The 18,493-nt window shown below is 40.7% G+C and overlaps 1 protein-coding gene across 2 annotated transcripts in view; it reads right to left on the bottom strand.

Annotated features, from left to right (window-relative positions):
* Window positions 1-17,719, bottom strand: part of LOC124172918 (zinc finger protein 883-like) — a 32,775-nt gene extending 15,056 nt beyond the window's left edge. The window contains exons 1-5 of one of the 2 annotated variants that reach the window (XM_046552434.1): window positions 17,405-17,719; window positions 15,896-16,157; window positions 11,682-12,250; window positions 7,869-8,122; window positions 1,389-1,728 (exon numbers count right to left, since the gene is read on the bottom strand). In XM_046552434.1, the coding sequence (XP_046408390.1) occupies window positions 1,389-1,728; window positions 7,869-8,122; window positions 11,682-12,250; window positions 15,896-16,157; window positions 17,405-17,699 (1,720 nt within the window). In that variant the 5' untranslated portion in view covers window positions 17,700-17,719. The remainder of the gene's footprint in view (window positions 1-1,388; window positions 1,729-7,868; window positions 8,123-11,681; window positions 12,251-15,895; window positions 16,158-17,404) is intronic. The other variant, XM_046552435.1, reaches the window with a different exon arrangement.
* Window positions 17,720-18,493: the final 774 nt, after the last annotated feature.

Raw genomic sequence — 18,493 nt, 5'->3', positions numbered from 1 at the left:
GTTCAACTGACTCACAAGTCGTGTGGGCTAGGCAGTACGGGGCATTACATGGTGTGACGAGGACCTCGAGCCGAACTCATCGGGGGAGAGTGGAGAAGGCAATGCAGCGAAAGGTAGGTGGACATCGAAGGGGCGTTCTCTCCATCTCCTATTCCTATTCAGAATAGAGTCCATTTTTTATCTACAGTGGAACCTCGTTAAAGCGAGTACGGGCTATAGCGACACCCCCGCTATTACGAGAGATAGCCGATGCACCGTCAATTGACCCTATAATAAGCGTGTTAAAAAATTCGTTTTTACGAGACCCTTTCGGTGTTGGCTCTCGCCATAGCGAGGGTTTCACCGCCGGAAGACTTTCATCAAGACTCCTTAACCTCTGTAATTGCTAGCGATCTGTTAGAAATGAAGTTAATGGAGTGCTCAGTCTCAAATTTATGTGGTAAACTGTCGTTCGATAAATATAATGATGACGAAACAATGCTTTGCATGATTTTTATTCAGTGCGGCGCTTATAAATTGTTTGAATAGTTAGTCGTTATTTGAGTAAGGAAATTTAGTGATGCAAAAAAACATCGCCTTTCGTCTGGATTTATGCTTACGTTTATCGGATAGATGTTTATCTGTCGCCACACCACTCCTGTTCCTGTATATCTGTTCGCAACAGGTATATTGGCTATTATTTTCTCCACCTCCGGTAAAGCGACAATTTGCTATAGCGAGTGTTTTTTAGTGCACCGTGGGGTGTCGTTATATTGAGGTTGCACTGTATATTTTTTTTTTGGGGCAAATTTTTAAATTTAACATTTTCGTGAAATTATATTGGCCCACTTACCGCCACTGCTGGAAGACGTTCTAAGGCCGATATTAACGCATTTAATGCAGCAAAAATTTCCATGTTGATACAGAACTCGAGATATAAGTTAATATTTATCGTAGAACTTTGTTTAAAAATTGTAAAGGCAGCTCAAAAGACAAAGAATTCAATTCTTAGCTTATATTTCTTGGGAAAAGAACAAATATTTACTTCGAAACCTGACTGGATAAACAATTGCATGACTGTGGTCCCTTACCGCTAAGCGGAGTAATAAAAGACGAGGGGTCAGGGAACCTGCTCCCGGATTCCGAGGGTAAATCCTTAACCCCGCAGGGTTGGGTCCCGAGACAAAGACGACATAAACCCGTGACCGTCCTAAAAGGGGGAGAGCTAGAAAACTTATATATACGGCTTTCGTTCTCCGGGCTAGGAAAATCTCACACGTAAATACACGCCCGTCGTCTCCCGGGTCAGGAAACGTCCACACGTACATATACGTGTATAAAAGGGAAAAGGTTAAGCATTAATTACAATAATGTGAACAATTGAGGGAATGGATTACTGTTATTCTCACCGCCACTGCTGGAAGACGTTCCCTCGTCCCCTCCTCCGCCGTTGTTCTGCGATCCCAACTCGCTCGTGTTGAAATCGAGTCGCTTGAGGCACGACTCCAGCTCCAGGTGTCGCTTGAGGTTCTTGCGCAGGGCAAAGGGCTTGGCGCAAAACGGACAGTCAAACGGCCTGCTGTCCGCGTGCACCAGCATATGCTTCCTCAGGTTCACCGTCTCCGTGAAGCGCTTGCCGCAGGCCGAGCACTCGTGAGGATTCGACTGCGTGTGGACCCTCTGGTGGCGAACCAGCTCCCACTTCTCGCCAAAGCACTTGTGGCAAATCTGACACTTGAACGGCCTCACCTTTGAACGACAAAAAGGATTGCAATCAGGAAGATAGGACAATTCAAATGTCCTCTCTGCATTGATGTATTACCATATTTCTCCGAATATAGTCCCCTCTGAATATAGTTCCCCCCCCTAATTTTAAGGCCTCAGTTTTGGGAAAAGTAAAAAAAAATCCAAAAAAAATGACCTCAAAACATCTTTTCTCCACTTCCATAACAAAATTTCTCCCCCGACTTCAAGTCCTTTACTCCGAACTATCAGTAATAATTCAATCAAGCAATCTAACTGTACTAAATTCTTGGGTTTAACTCTAAATGAAAATCTTGACTGGCAATTCCACGTTGATAATCTGAACAAAAAAATTTCATCTGGTATCTTCATGATTCGTAAACTTGCCCCCACCACCTCTGTGGAGATCTTAAAGCTAGTTTACTTTGCTAAAATCCACTCCTACCTGTCTTATGGTGTGATATTTTGGGGCAACACCAGTGCTGCCACAAGGGCCTTCTCCATGCAAAAGAGATCTTTGAAGACAATTGCTGCTGTTTCCATCAGATCTCCAGGAAAGCCACTGTTTCTTAAATTCAAGATAATGACACTACCATGTCTGTTTATTTTTTATTGTGCACTATTTGTCAAAATGTATCCTGATTTGTTCTGTCCGAGCTCTACCATTCATGATTATTTCACTCGGCGCAGAAATGATGTTCACCTGAGAAGGCAACCCTGTGCCTTATCTAGAAAGGGAACTCATCACTCAGCTTCCCTTATTTTTAATAAATTACCACCGCATGTAAAAACTCAGTCCAACATTGCAACCTTCAAGCGCGAATTGAGAAGGCTGCTTTTATCCAAAGCCTATTACAATCTAGACGAATATATGTGTGATAATGTATAATTGATCTGTGTCGTTTTTTGTGTGTTTGGTATCTCTTTTTATCTGTAATATTCTCTTGACCATGTTCTATGTTCTATTCCTTGGACCAACAGAACAATAAAAATTATTATTATTATTATTATAATGCGTTTGAATATTGTCCCCCCTTTAATTTTACCTTGGGCATTTTTTGAAAAAAAAGGGGGGACTATATACAGATACATATGGTATTATTACAGTAAAACCTCTATGTAGTGAACCTCTTTACATGATAAACCTCCATACTTCATACCACCCCTACGGTCCCGTGAGATTTACATGTAAATTTATTGGCAAGCCTCTATGTAGTGAACATCTTTATATCGTAAAACCTCCACTTATCATACCAAGGAGACACCCCCGAGACGGCCAAACTACCTCCGCAAATCGCACCGAGACAACAAGAGACCATTAATGCAGCCGCGATAACATACAGTAGATTCCGTTTAATTAGTCCACCAGTTACTTGGGGCAGCCGCTCAAACACAATACGGAGAGAGGGTGGGCAGACGGGAAACACTCCATTCTTCCTAAATGTGTTCTACATTTCGAAAGTAAGGGCACAAGACTTGATGTTTTAGAGCAATTCGAAATTGTACAGAGTGATATGAATATGCTCATGAATGAACAAGTGTTTTTCACCCACTCTCCTCTCCTCAAGATTCCCTTCCCGAAAACAAATGGTGAAATTCTTTCTTCACCCACGCCTTAATTGACCCCAACATCCACGGGGTGTTTCCCATCTGCCCACCCTCTCTCTGTATTGTGTTTGACCATTTCCTTTTGCTGGCAATTTCCTCCCTTGTACCCCCACAAACTCTCACTCCTTCTCAGCTAACCCAAAGGGACTCCTCACCCCCGCCTCTTTTCCTGCGTCGCTACTTACTCCTCTCACTTTCAAAAGACACGCGGCCTCTCTTTTTACCCTAACCCCCCATTTTTTTCACTATTCTCAACCCTCCCTCCCGTTTTGCTAAGGTCCTTCCCCATGTGTCGTCATTTTACAGTTATGACTAGAACCCTCCCTCCAACGTGGGTTCTCCACATCCCGTAGTTGTATCTTTCCCCATTGTCTCTACTCTGTACACCCATTCCCACCCCCCCATCCTCAAAGATGTCAAATCCTCTCCTGCTCCTTTCTCAAGGGTTTTATTATAGTATTCTACCGATTAAGGTAGGTTTCCATGGAGTACTCGAGAAGTGATCTGGGAGCCTCCCTTTCCTTCCAGCACTGCCTTCTTTAATTCACAGTAAGGCCTACTCTCTTTCAATCTATCTAAAAATCCTACTCTTTTCCTTCCCCTCCCTCGTTTCCCTAGCATTCTACCCTCTAACACCATTTTCAACATCCCCTCACCGCTAAGCACTAACTCCATCCATACCTTCTGTCTCCTCCGTATCTCATCTAAAAGCTGCCTCTCCTCACCAACCATATCCAGCACTTCGTCGTTCCTTTTCCTCTCCGTCCATTTCACCCTCTCCATTCTTCTCCATACCCACATCTCGAATGCCTCCAATCTTCTCTCGTCTTCTTTCCTCAGTGCCCACGTTTCCGCACCGTAGAGATCTACAAACTCTTCACTAACCTTTTCTTTAAACTCTTACATAACGATCCTCTTAGAAGCTCCTTCCTGTTCATGAACGCCTCCTTCGCTAATGCAATTCTCTTCCTGATGTCCTTACTACTGTATCAGTTTTCCTCTAACGTACTGCCTAAATAGTTGAATTGCTCAACCTGCTCAAGTTTTTCACCACCCACCTTTATCTTGAGTCTCACATTCCTCGCTCGTGATTCTTTACAAAACCGCATAACCTTAGTTTTCTTGTGATTAATCCTCATCCCATACTCCTCGCAACGCTCGTATAACGCATCCACTAGAGCCTGAAGCCCCCTCGCTGGCTGGCTAATCAGCGCCTGATCATCTGCGAATCTCACTGATTTGAACATCATTCCTCCCACTTTTATTCCAGCTTCTAACTCATCCCACGCTTCCCTTACCATCTCTTCAGCGTACACGTTAAAGAGCAGCGGCAATAGAGGACAGCCTTGCCTCACACCTCGGCCAATACTTGCCCACCCAGATTCTCCGTCCTCTACCCTCACTTGCGCAGTCTGAGCCAAAGGGTATAAAAGGGATTTTCACATGTTTTGAAGTGTCTTGTACCAGATGATGGCTCAGTGAGCTGAAACGCATTGTACGCATTGAAAAAATCTTGTGGAAATGTGCTACGATCTTTTATTTATTTAAAAATGTCTAACTTCCACCAATTGAAGCCTGAATCTGTTTAACTTATTGTAATTCTGTTAAGGAGACGAGATAAATTACTTCGGCAGGCCGGCTATCTGGACCCAATGACGAGTAATGTCTTTGGCCATTGCACCGCAATGGATTTCGATTAATATACAAACAAAAAAGAAGACTTGAGGCAAGCAATACTATAAATATGCAAAAAATGATAGCTATTACCTGTGTACTTAGTGCAAGTTGTTCATTGTTGTAGCGGTTCATTGTTGTCGAGCGGTTTGTTTAACAAATGTGTAAGCTTGATTCGCGACGTTTCCGATATGTCAAACTCTACCAGTAATCACTGCTATGGCCATCTGTTGACAAACAGCAGGAACTAGGGGCCGTATTCTTAGTCGACCCTACTTATCCGTCCCTACATAACAAAAGGCCCCTACATGCGTTTCTCAGTCGACCCTACATAAGTGGTGGGGGGTGATTCCGTCGTCAAGTTCTCTGAAATGATGTAGATGATGGCGCAGCGCCAATTTTCCACTCTGGTGGCGTAATGGGAACTAACTACAGTGCCTATAGTGAGAACCCTACGCAGTTCTGCAAGTCTGGATGTCCTATTAATGTTATATTATGGTTTGCTCTTCTCACACATGACATTTAATATACAAAGAAACCTCGATATAACGACACCCCACGGTGCACTAATAAACACTCGCTATAGCGAATTGTCGCTTTACCGGAGGTGGAGCAAATAATAGCCAATATACCTGTTGCGAACAGATATACAGGAACAGGAGTGGTGCGGTGACAGATAAACATCTATCCGATAAACGTAAGCATAAATCCAGACGAAAGGCGATGTTTTTTTGCATCACTAAATTTCCTTACTCAAATAACGACTAACTACTCAAACAATTTATAAGCGCCGCACTGAATAAAAATCATGCAAAGCATTGTTTCGTCAATCATTATATTTATCTAACGACAGTTTGCCACATAAATTTGAGACTGAGCACTCCATTAACTTCATTTCTAACAGATCACTAGCAATGACAGAGGTTAAGGAGTCTTGATGAAAGTCTTCCGGCGGAGAAACCCTCGCTATGGCGAGAGCCAACACCGAAAGGTTTCGTAAAAACGAATTTTTTAACACGCTTATTATAGGGTCAATTGACGGTGCATCGGCAATCTCTCGTAATAGCGGGGGTGTCGCTATAGCCCGTACTCGCTTTAACGAGGTTCCACTGTATGAAACTAAGAAAAGACGTCCGATAATCTTCGGGCATATTGTTAGGGTAACGGCTCAAGGTAAATAAACAATCGGTGTCGTCCGCCAGGTCGTGTCAGTACCTTAATAATTGCTACAAATACTCTCATATCGAGCCAAAAGTAGAACCTTATTGTCTTTAAATTAATTCAGAAGCGGTCTGTACAAAATAGTAATAAGTACAAAGCAAATATGATCATTGACGTGGGAACTTACGTTGCATCATCAAGGTTCGTCATTCGCTTTCACCTTCCGTAGTTATGTTTATTATGTGGCAAATAGTGGCATGAAAATACGTTTTCTTTGGTTATACGTAAACGAGGTATTGGTTTCCCAAAAGCATACCAATTGCCAAACGTGAAAAATATTATTATATATTCGTAGAAACAAGGTGATGTTTACTGCTATACTGTTCTTATTAGTTCAGTCAATTTTATAATTTATTTAACTTGGTGGTTATAAAGTGGTAGTATTATTACATTTCTGCTGCATTAATGGCTTGTGTGAGGCCGTCTCCCTTAATATCCATTGTAACGTGGATTCTTTAATCAAAGTGATCAGCAGACGATATTTTGCCACCATTTTTTTGTAGGGTGTAGGGTTGGTTCGGGTATCCTACATCAAGTAGAGCCCGTTTAGTTCCAAAAACGGCCACATGTAGGGCTTGATTTGGCATATGTAGGGCGAGATCGGTTTATCTAGGGGCCGATGACGTATCCAGGGTCGGTTGGCACTACAGGGTCGACTATGAATATGGCCCTTAGGGCGAGATTCTCTAGAGCCCATTCGTATATGGCGGTTATTGATAAAATTAACATGGAATTTGTTGAAATTGGCCCAAACAAATCAACTGACGGCGAAATTAGCGCGAGAAAAGTATATGAAATAAAAGGCTTGTTTAATAATAGGAAAATAACATTTTATCGGAAAAGGTATTTTTACAATCACTTTTTCCTTTCCTAACTTATGCTACGTATTTTTAATTACTATTAAAGCTTTATGTTGTATAATATTGCTATTATTACTGATATTTCGTGTTGATAAATATTTTCATAATTCGGTGAGGATGAGGTGAAATGGAAGCTGGAAATTTAAGAATATACCTGAAAAATTACGAAAAACAGGAAAATCGATAATTTTAAATGCGTTTTTATGCAATCTATACGGGGACTTATCTCCCCAAAATCTACCTCCATACCATTAATGGACATGTTTTAGAATTTCACAATCCTCTCCAAAGCCCTTGGAAGAAATTTATAGGGCCTGCTTAGTTCCAAAAACAGCCACATGTAGGGCTTGATTTGGCATATGTAGGGCGAGATCGGTTCATGTAGGGGCTGATGACGCATCCACGGTCGGTTGGCACGACAGGGTCGACTAAGAATACGGCCCCTAGGCTCGGAAATGGATTTTTCGATATTCTGGCTCTTAAAAACCAGATATAAGTTAATGAAAAAGGCAATTTAGTAAGTAAAAATGCAACGAAAAGTGTGAATGTCACAGCTTACAAACTTTGAGAATTCATTAATATTTAGCGAATTTTGTTCCCTGAAACTGCACTGGAATGAAAAATACTTCCATGATAACCTTTTAGAATGCCCCTTTCATTCAAGCATTAGGTCCTCTTTTACCTTCTGACGCCTTTATTTTATTCATTAATTTGTATTACCTTTTTTACATTTATTAATTTAAGAATACGGCCCTTGGTAGCGCATCTAATATTATCATTAACCTTTGAATTGGACGAATCTATCCGCTCAGCAGTTTCCGATGGTGGCCGATAGGTGGGGTCGGAGGCCTCCTCCAACGAAGACACCACATCCCCCTCCACGCTCGCCTTGGTCCCCGTCGTCTCCGAGTCGGAATATTCTGGGTGCCGCGGCGATCGTTTCACCCAAACCTCTTCATCCTCCTCGTAGCTGATGCCGGTGTTGAGGCTCTCGCGGTGAACGATCACCCGCGGCTCACTCGGAGCTGCTGCGCCCACTGAAAAACATTGAAATCAACTCACCACGACTTTCTCCACACAGTACTTGAGGATAGCTCAAACTAAAACATAATTAAGTTCTTTACATGCTCCTTTCATAAATTTATTTTGCAGTGAAATGCTTCATGTTTTGCAAATAGTAGATTAAATTATTTCTAAGTTACTTTAATTCCGAAAGAAGTTTGAATTACTCTAATTTATAGGAAATATACAATTAGAAGAAGTAAAAAATTTACAATATGCTGATATTTCAATAACATAATGAAATTCTCGAAAATGCGATGCGATGAGTCCAAGAGACTCACCTTGCCCTCATTAGGGTTAAGCACAGAATAAAATTTTTATTTTAATAAATCAAAAATTTATCGTTCTTCATAGGAAAAGAAAAACATGCGCGTGGGTGAAAGAGTTACATGAAAAATATATCACGCGAGACAAATAATGAGACTTGGCAACCACAAACAAATAAAACATTTAGCCCTGAGGATGAGCCCCGAGTTGGGAACTTGAAACGTTGGCCATAATGGATAAATTGATGCGATGGGAATCCCGAGAAGTTTTCCCGACATTATTCGCCGGGAAGGCATAAAATCTTATGAGAGCTACCTGTATTTTCTAACCATGCATAAAACGTGCCAAAATTTATGACACGCTCAGGATTCCCACTCTAACTACATTATAAAATTCACGGTTTTTTTCAGGTTTCCTCGGTCTAAATTGCGTCAAATTCACGGTTTGTAGATAGGGCATTTTAGGCAGAACTATTGATCATGTAACAATCATCGGCCGCACGGTAACTAAAAATGTAACAAACACAACAGATGCCTTGAATGCAAACGCAGCAATGACGGTGCTATCTCACATGACGTCACCTGTAGTTAGCAAAATTCATGTCCGGCTAAAAGGGTGTGAGTGGGAAAATGGAGAGAGCAGGGTGGCAGTTAAGTGAAGAAGTGCCTGATTTTTTTGCCAGGGTTAACGTATTCCAATCGCAGGCTTAAGGTCAATGTGCTTCCAGACACACGAACCAATAGTTGCGCTTCGAATAAACGTGTGCAGAAAAATGCGTGGACAGTGCCTGCACGTGACTCCGCCTTGAAACATGATCGAAGCATCCTTTTTTTTCTTTTAATCCGTCTGTCGTAGATCTACAATCAAGTTTGAGAGATTTCTAGGGTATTATGATGAAATTCAAAGCTATCAGCTTCCGTATTACAAAATTTTTATACGGAAGCTGATGATGATGTAATCAATCCGGAGCACAAATGTAAAAGGTAGTATTACATATTTTAGCAATAAGTTATTCACGAGCGTGATGCACCCGCTCCCAGCGGGCTTCCCCCGCTCTTTTCAATGCAGGTCCACAGAGGGATAGGCGCGTTTCTAATTTTAAAATGTAGGAAAAAAAAGGCAGGGTCTTATGTACAAATTTAATTGCAATGTTCATGTACAAATTGAGGTCAGAGGACCTCGTTAAACACAACATTGGAAGTATCCTCTATCCTCTGTTAATACTTGTTTAGCGTTTTCCTTAATATTTACAAAAATATTTTGAAAAGATCTAGATAATGCAACATAAAGTTGGCCATGAGAGAATACAGGGTCAGGCAGGAATAAGCCATCTCTATGCAAAGTCTGACCCTGAGCCTTGTTAATAGTCATCGCATAGGAAACCTTAATGGGAAATTGTCTGCGAGTCAAATTAAAAGGCATGGTGGGATCCGACGGCATCAACTGTATTCTTGGGATGAGGACAATCTTGCAGGAATCGATTATTAATTTTTTTTATCAATTTTTTTGTAACTGTTTTAAAACCAATTAATGATAAGTTTACGTCAGTAGTCAATAAAATGATGGAATTGATAGAATTTATTTAATGTGTTTAACCCTTACCCGTTGACGTGCGGTGTGAAAGACCGCTGCGTTTCTAAAATTATGAATATTTTCAAAATTAATATCACAAAATATCCATAATTCTCGTTAGCTTCATATTTTTGCATAACAAGGACATCCCACTCTTAAAATTTAACGTTCCTTTCATTAAATTTTGTATATTTGAATTTCAATTCGATTAGCAGTCTGTGAGACCGTACATCACTAGCATAAGAAAGCATCAAGAAAGGAATAAGCTGGGTAAATTTCATAGCTACTTACTACTTAGCCTTCCGACTTTAACATGTAAGGCTTTTTTTTAATCTGGCGACATGTTGATGCATAAATAGAATAATTATAACTCAAGTGTTTTGGGCATCAGTTTTTTGAGCCTGCTTCAAATCACAATTTTTAATTACAAATTGGTTCGTATTGGGAGTTTAAAAATTTTAATATAAGTTTCAGAATAGTTAAGCATTCAAAGAAAAATTAAACAAAACAATAACAATGGCGTTGCAACATTTTATGAATTTTTGATTTATTGCGGTCTCCAAGACCAAACGCACGTCACTGGTAGTGTAACAAATATTTCACGTCACTGGTTAAGGGTTGAAAAAAATGTATTAATGAATTAAATGTATAAATCACCAATTGAAGAAAAATTTTGTGGTACCGATTTTGAGAATGAGCCTATTATAACTGATAAACCAGTAAAGGAACTTATTGGATGTTTAATGTATTCATCAAGTAATCAAAAGGCTGATATGTTAACTAAGCCACTTGGCACCACACGTTTCTGTATTTTAAGGGAAAAAGTAAATGTGTTAAAGAATTGTCAAATTGAGGGGGGGGTGTTAATATAGCAATTTGCAATATGCTGTGGAAGCAACATGCCAGGTTGCCATGATATTTTTTTATTTATGTTTTATTAAATACAGTGGAACCTCGTTAAAGCGAGTACGGGCTATAGCGACACCCCCGCTATTACGAGAGATAGCCGATGCACCGTCATTTGACCCTATAATAAGCGTGTTAAAAAATTCGTTTTTACGAGACCCTTTCGGTGTTGGCTCTCGCCATAGCGAGGGTTTCACCGCCGGAAGACTTTCATCAAGACTCCTTAACCTCTGTAATTGCTAGCGATCTGTTAGAAATGAAGTTAATGGAGTGCTCAGTCTCAAATTTATGTGGTTAACTGTCGTTCGATAAATATAATGATTGACGAAACAATGCTTTGCATGATTTTTATTCAGTGCGGCGCTTATAAATTGTTTGAATAGTTAGTCGTTATTTGAGTAAGGAAATTTAGTGATGCAAAAAAACATCGCCTTTCGTTTGGATTTATGCTTACGTTTATCGGATAGATGTTTATCTGTCACCGCACCACTCCTGTTCCTGTATATCTGTTCGCAACAGGTATATTGGCTATCATTTGCTCCACCTCCGGTAAAGCGACAATTCGCTATAGCGAGTGTTTATTAGTGCACCGTGGGGTGTCGTTATATCGAGGTTTCACTGTAGTTTGTTTAGCTGATTGTTGTTAGGAAAAAGATTAGTTTTGTGGTGGATATAAAATAGAGAAATACGGTAATCAATGATGAGTTTACGTCAGTAGTCAATAAAATGATGGAATTAATTGAATTTCTTTAGTGTTTAATGAATGGATGAAAAATTGAGTGGCCATACCGGAATGCGGTGGTTCATCTGGGTCCGGTTTGACCATTCCCTCTCCCTCCCGATGCTTCGCCATGTGTTGCGTGAGGCTCCCCGCATCGTGGAACGCTTCGCCGCACAGGCGACACCTGTACGGGCCGAGCGCCGCGACGGGACTGGGATCCGCCTCGCACGGCAGCAGCTGGTGACGCGCAAGCTCCGGCTTGTGCGCAAAGCGTCGCTCGCAACGCTCGCACCTGAACGGCTTGATGTCCATGTGCACGCGCAAGTGGACCTTGAGCACGTTCTTGTTGCTGAAGCGCTTCCCGCAAATGTGGCACTGCGTGACCTCCTGACCCGAGTGCGTCGTGCGCAGGTGCGTCTCCAGGTAGCTGCTCTGCGGGAAGGTCTTGCGGCAGATGCCGCACTGGTATTCGGTGCCCGTGCCGTGGGTTGCGCGGTGGGCCTCCAGGTGCTGCGGCCGGGAGAACTTGCGTCCGCAAATGGGACACTCGTATTGGGACACTTTCTGGTGGGACTTTCGGTGGTTCTTGAGGCTCCAACGGGTTCGGAAACTCTTTTTGCAAATGGGACAAGCGTACCTGCAAATGGAGCCATCACATTACATGAGTGAGACTGTCTTAAGGCCTGGTTATGCAATGCATTAACCCGTACGGGTTAATGTCTGCTACACAATCATCTACCATTATCTTTTAAATCGCTGAATGACAAATCTTTTAAAAGACAAGTGAAAGATCTTCTGCTTATTAAGCTGTATTACAATGTCAATGAGTTTTTAGCTGATCCCTTGCAATGTTTACTTTTGATTAATGTTAATTATTGTTTTGTTGGGAATGCTGTCCGCTTTGAGAATAGTTTCTAATATCATTATCCTCGACATGCCTTATACTGTGTAAATATCTTGTAACTCTTAAAGACAGTTGAAAGATTCTTTTGTTTAATTAGCTGAATTATAATGGCAATGAGGTTTTAGCTGATCCCTTTTTATGTGTATTTTTGATCAATGCTAATTTTTGCTCTGTTGGAATGCTGTCTTCTTTGTAAATAGTTTCCACTATTATTATTCTAGACGTGCATTATATTGTGTACAAACCTTGTAACTCAATCCCTGGGCAAATAAATATATTATCATTATTATGTCTAAATGTATGAATGCGAGAATGAACGGAAAAATTCACCGTGCAACCACCCCAAAATGTACAAATGCACGAACGCGTGTACGGAAAATAGAACCTGTTCTAATTTAGTTCATGCATTCGCACAAGTTGAACTCATATCAGAGCCACCTGGTGGCAACAGAAACTAAACGCCTCATATTACGAGAAAATGTGTGAAAACTTGTGCGAACGCATGTACCGTGTAACCGCTCATTCATGCTCCTCGTTCACGCAAACGTCCATGAATTCAGACATGCAAACAGACACGCATTCATACATTAACCCGTACGGGTTAATGCACCGTGTAACTAGGCCTATAGATAAAAAATTAACATAAACGCACACAACACTAGAGATATTTTTCTAGAAAGCATGTCAAGTGGAAGACTAGCTACATAAAAAAAAAATTGAGAGATAGGTCTGCTGAGGAGAGCATTGAGAACAGGCTTAATAAAAATTAATTCAACAGATTCAGGCATTACATGGTGGAAGTTCGACATATTTAAATAATAGATGTGCCAATTCTTGTACCAGATGATGGCTCTGTGAGCCGAAACGCGTTATACACATTAAAATATTGTAGAAAAGTGATACCATCTTTTAATTAAATTGATAAAAATACTTTAAATTGAGACAAAGGAGTCCTAACAAGGAGACATCGCCAAAGTGATGTTCGGGATCTGGATACGGATGTTATTTTCTGAAAATATAAAGGTAAGATAGAAAAAGTGTCACGGCTTTCTTCCACATAGGCCCGGGTTCGATAGATATTCGCTTGTAAAGACTTCGTGCAGCATGACGTCCCTTGAGTAATCGCTACCTCTTAACTACGGCCGTGTTTTTCTCTCTTCTAATTTTTGAAATCACTGTTACATTTTATCCCCATTCGTTTTATTTAGTTACTTCGCGAAGTTTAAAATTAAATATCAATTTCTGGATTTTAAACGAAACTCCAAATTGTGCCTTACCACGCTTACTCAAGGGACGTCATGCTGCGCGAAGTCTTTACAAGCGAATATCTATCGAACCCGGGCCTATGTGGAAGAAAGCCGTGACACTGTTTCTACCTTACCTATATAGTTTCAGATAATAACATCCAGATCCTGAACATCACTTTGGCGATGTCTCCTTGTAAGAAGAGCGGGAGAGAAGAGAATCCTCATGAAAACCTTGATAAGAAGACACAACAACCTTATAGGCCCTATTTGAGACATGATGGCCTGATGAAGACGATAGTGTGATTTCCTACTTTTTACAAGACGTGAGAGTGACTGTTATAGAAACAAATTTACATAGACACACAACACTAGAGATATTTTTCTAAAAAGTGTGTGACTTGGAAGGACTAGCTACATTAAAAAAAAATGAGAGATAGGTCTGCTAAGGATACCATTGAGAACAGGCTTAATAAACATAAATTCAATGGATTCAGGGGTTATATGGAGGGTCATTTCATGTCAGTTCATCCAGGCATGACACCCACCGACTCGGATTTTGATGAAACTTGGCAAATTTCATTCTTCCATGTAGGAATGAAACAGTGTAAAATATTTCTTGGCTATCTCTGCTCGTTCTTTTTGTACGAACATCTGAAGTTTGGGTGACACTGCAGTTTTTCAATAAATTCGGTCTCCAGACGCACTTGTACCTCCAGAGGGAAATAATTTGTATTAGCCATATTTTTCATCTGATTCACTATGAAATTTTACAGGTTTACTGTAGAAGTCATGAGGATTCCAAGTACTAATTGAAAAATATCCTAGGGGATATTGAAAATTCTCTAAACTCAGATATTTCATAAGATTTTAGAAAATTTTGCATCAAAAACATGGTTCTCTAAAACATCAAATTTTGACCTGAGGCAATATCTGAATCAGCCTAAATTATTTTTTCTAATATTCCTTAAGGTATGACCCTCCACCTGTAAAAATAAAATTCATGACTTTTTGCTTGCTTTGTTGTCAAAAAAATTCTTATGCAAAAAAATCTCTTTTCATGACTCTAGTAGTCAGTGTTGGGACTTCCTTCAAGTGTGATGCCATTCGGACCTGCAAATGCCATCACATTGCCTGAGTGAGACTGTCATAGGAACAAATTTACATAGACACACACAACACTAGAGATATGTTTCTAAAAAGTGTGTGAATTGGAAGGACTAGGTACATAAAAAAAAACTTGAGAGGTAGGTCTGCTGAGGAGAGCATTGAGAACAGGCTTAATAATAATAAATTCAACAGATTCACGCATTACATGATGGAAGTTCGACATATTTAAATAATAGATGTGCCAATTCTTGTACCAGATGATGGCTCTGTGAGCCGAAACGCGTTATACACATTAAAATATTGTAGAAAAGTGATACCATCTTTTATTTAAATTGATAAAAATACTTTAAATTGAGACAAAGAAGAGCCCTAAGAAGAGTGGGAGAGAAGAGAATCCTCATGAAAACCTTGATAAGAAGACAGTACAACCTTATAGGCCCTAATTTGAGACATGATGGCCTGATAAAGACAATAGGGTGATTTCCTACTTTTTACAAGACATGAGACCAGATGATGGCTCTGTGAGCCAAAACGGTGTTTCTAGAAGTTCACCGCATTTCACTTTTCTATTGACATACCCTCCACACAATTTAGAAGAATGTCTAGGGTCACTTTCCTGTTGCAAAATATACCCACGGTCCAATAAGCCTCTTACCAGCTGACTTTACATGTTAATGCTTGCTTAATTATCAGAACAGGGCTACGACAGATTATTTAAACCTAAACCTCTGTTTTAACCACAAATCCATGGTAGCGATAGGTGATCGAAAAGTTTTGACCAGTTGTATATACCTATATTTCTCTGACCGCATTTCTCCAAATATAATCACTCTTCGAATATAATCCTCCTCCTAATTTTGAAGTTTCAGTTTTGAGAAATTTTTTTAAAAATTCATTCATTTTAGGGCATTTTTGGAAAAAAGGGGGGACTATATTCACATAAATACAGTGGGTACATTCTTATTTCTCCGAGAATATTATGAAATCATTAATATATTTTGTTAATACATATAATTACAATTACCCTCCTTCCTCCGAGTGCGACTGTATGTGTTTCTTCAACAGCTCGAGCCGGGAGAAGCCATGGCGACACATATCACACTGAAATGACACCTTCTTATCGATGGTGAAGTTGCCCGAGAGCTGCTTGCGGTTGGCAGCCACGGCATTGCGTGCCGCAATGGCGATTCTTCTGCCGCGGCCTCCCCTTGCCATGCCACCACGCCGGTACGCAAAGTTGTTGACACGCACGCCCCCTCTTGCGTGATTGCCCGAGTGCACCTCGTCTGCAGAAGGAAACACAAGAGCTCTCAGCCACAATATACAGGGTGATTCTAAGGCTGATTTAGGGGAGGGACACAGGGGCACATTTCCCCCCCCCCCAAAATGCTTAAAAAATAGAAATTTTTTTTATACTGTTATCATTATGTTCATATTGTTTTGTGTATTATGGAGCCTCAACAATTTAATTTCAAATTACATAATTGCCTGGACAGTGTCTGCAAGTGACAGACCTTGATATATGATTGACATATTGATTTATCTTTTGATCTCTCAATTGTAGTTCTACAATCAAGTTTGAAAAATTTTTAACGTTTAATGATAAAATTCACGGCTTTTTCCTGTTTTTTTCACGGAAGACAAAAAATACGGTATTCATGGTACAGTAAAACCTCTTTACATCGTAATGGAAAGGACCAAAATTTGGGCAATTTGATGCATGGAGGTTCACCATTGAGAGGTTTCAGTGATAGGCACCATTTTTCATACCTTTCGGAAATAAAAGGCACTATTGCCTTTTAAACCATTACAATTATGTGTTTAAAAAAACACTCACAGTAAGTACTAAATTTTCGGTGGTATACATCCACCTTCCTCAGAGTTAGGTAGGAGACTGTAGGTAAAGGATGAAAGATAGCCGAGGGAAGGGGAAATAGTGGGGAGGTAGGATCCAAAGCGGGGGGGAAAGAGTGAGCTGAGGCAATTAAGGGATTATCAGTTAATATTTAATCCAGGAGGAAGAAATGCTTTAAATAGCCATATGTATGTTTATTCAATGGAATTAAGTTTGAGTGGGTGGTCTGTGGGGGGAAGGGAGGCCAAAACTGATACATTGTAACAATCATCGAATTGACGCCGATGAGTGGCCACTGTTTCGCCACCGGGAAGGACGCAAAGTGAGAGGAACTGCATGATGCCCTGTGGTTGTTGATCCTTACGTTAAGGGGAGTAGAGGATTTGCCCGAATAAAAGGAGGGGCAGTGTTGACATTGAATAATATAAACTACATTCTTGGAAGTACAGGAGGCCACAGGGGGTGGTGGTAGACAAGAGACGAGATGACTGGGGATAGAAGGAGGGGTAAAAATGCATCACTTTGCGTCCCTTCCGGGGTATCTCCATGATGGTACATGATAAGGTATGATATGTCGATGTTTTACGAGATAAAGAGGTTCACTACATAGAGGTTTTACTGTATTAAGGTTTTACTGTTGAGTGGAACCCCTGATAGTTATGTTACTGATTGTCTAACCTGTGGTGACGCGCGAGACATTCACTCCCTCTTCGGACTTGACGGCAGCCTCCCCTCCGTGGCGCTCCCAATGTTCCGTGAAGTCAGAGGCAGCAGCGAGGGTCACGCCGGAGCTCGATCGGCACGGGAGGTGGCGACGGAGGCTCGGCATGTCCGCGAACATGTGCTCGCAAACAGCGCACGTCAACTCTTCCCTCTCCCCCGCAACGTCAGCAGCCGAGGCGTCGCCACCCGCCCACTGCCTCTCTTCGCGACCGCCCTCTGCGTACTCGGCTCCGCTCTGGACGGATCCCATCCCGGCATCACCATCCTCGTTCAACTAGAGTGAAGGACAGAGAATAGAAGCTAATAAAATTCGAGGAATCAAGCGAGATGGAGTGGAATTGATTCATAATGAAACAATGACTTGCAATTTTCCACAAAAATAAATTAACTTCGACTCGAGTTTCGATGTTAGTAACATCGAAACTCAAGTCGAAGTAAATTTATTATGGTGGAAAATTGCAAGTCATTGTTTCATTAATAGAAGCTAACGGCTAAATTATTACCATCATCTCTCCAACAGGGTAGTTTCCTTCAAAGCTCTCAATGAATCCGGGAAGTACTTTAACCTTTTCTCTACTAAAGATGTACATATACGTGTGGACGTTTCCTGACCCGGGAGACGAAAGCCATAAACAGTAAAACCTCATTACATAGTAATGGAGGGGACCAAAATTTGGGCATTTTGATGTATGGAGGTTCACTATAGAGAGGTTTTTAGTGATAGGCACCATTTTTTCACATCCTTTGGAAATGAAAGGCACTTCTGTCTATTAAACCATTATATTTATGTGTCTAGACAAACATGCATGCATTAGTGGACATATATATATTACCTATATACACAATAATTACAGAAAGCGTGTGCTATCACATGATTTTTACTATGATTCGAAAGAAAACGATGTGATCTCTCTTACTTCAACAGTCATTTAAAATGATTAGGATAGTTAGATACCTTTTTTCTTATTTACTGTTAGGTATGCTCTCATATGGAAGAAAATGGCCACAACTAATGGTTAATGTGAAAATTGCAGCATATTAAAG

Source organism: Ischnura elegans (assembly GCF_921293095.1).
Source record: "Ischnura elegans chromosome 13 unlocalized genomic scaffold, ioIscEleg1.1 SUPER_13_unloc_3, whole genome shotgun sequence".
NCBI classification, from domain to species: Eukaryota; Metazoa; Arthropoda; class Insecta; order Odonata; family Coenagrionidae; genus Ischnura; species Ischnura elegans.
The sequence above is the reverse complement of the archived record's forward strand: the minus strand, read 5'-3'. Positions and strand labels throughout refer to the sequence as shown.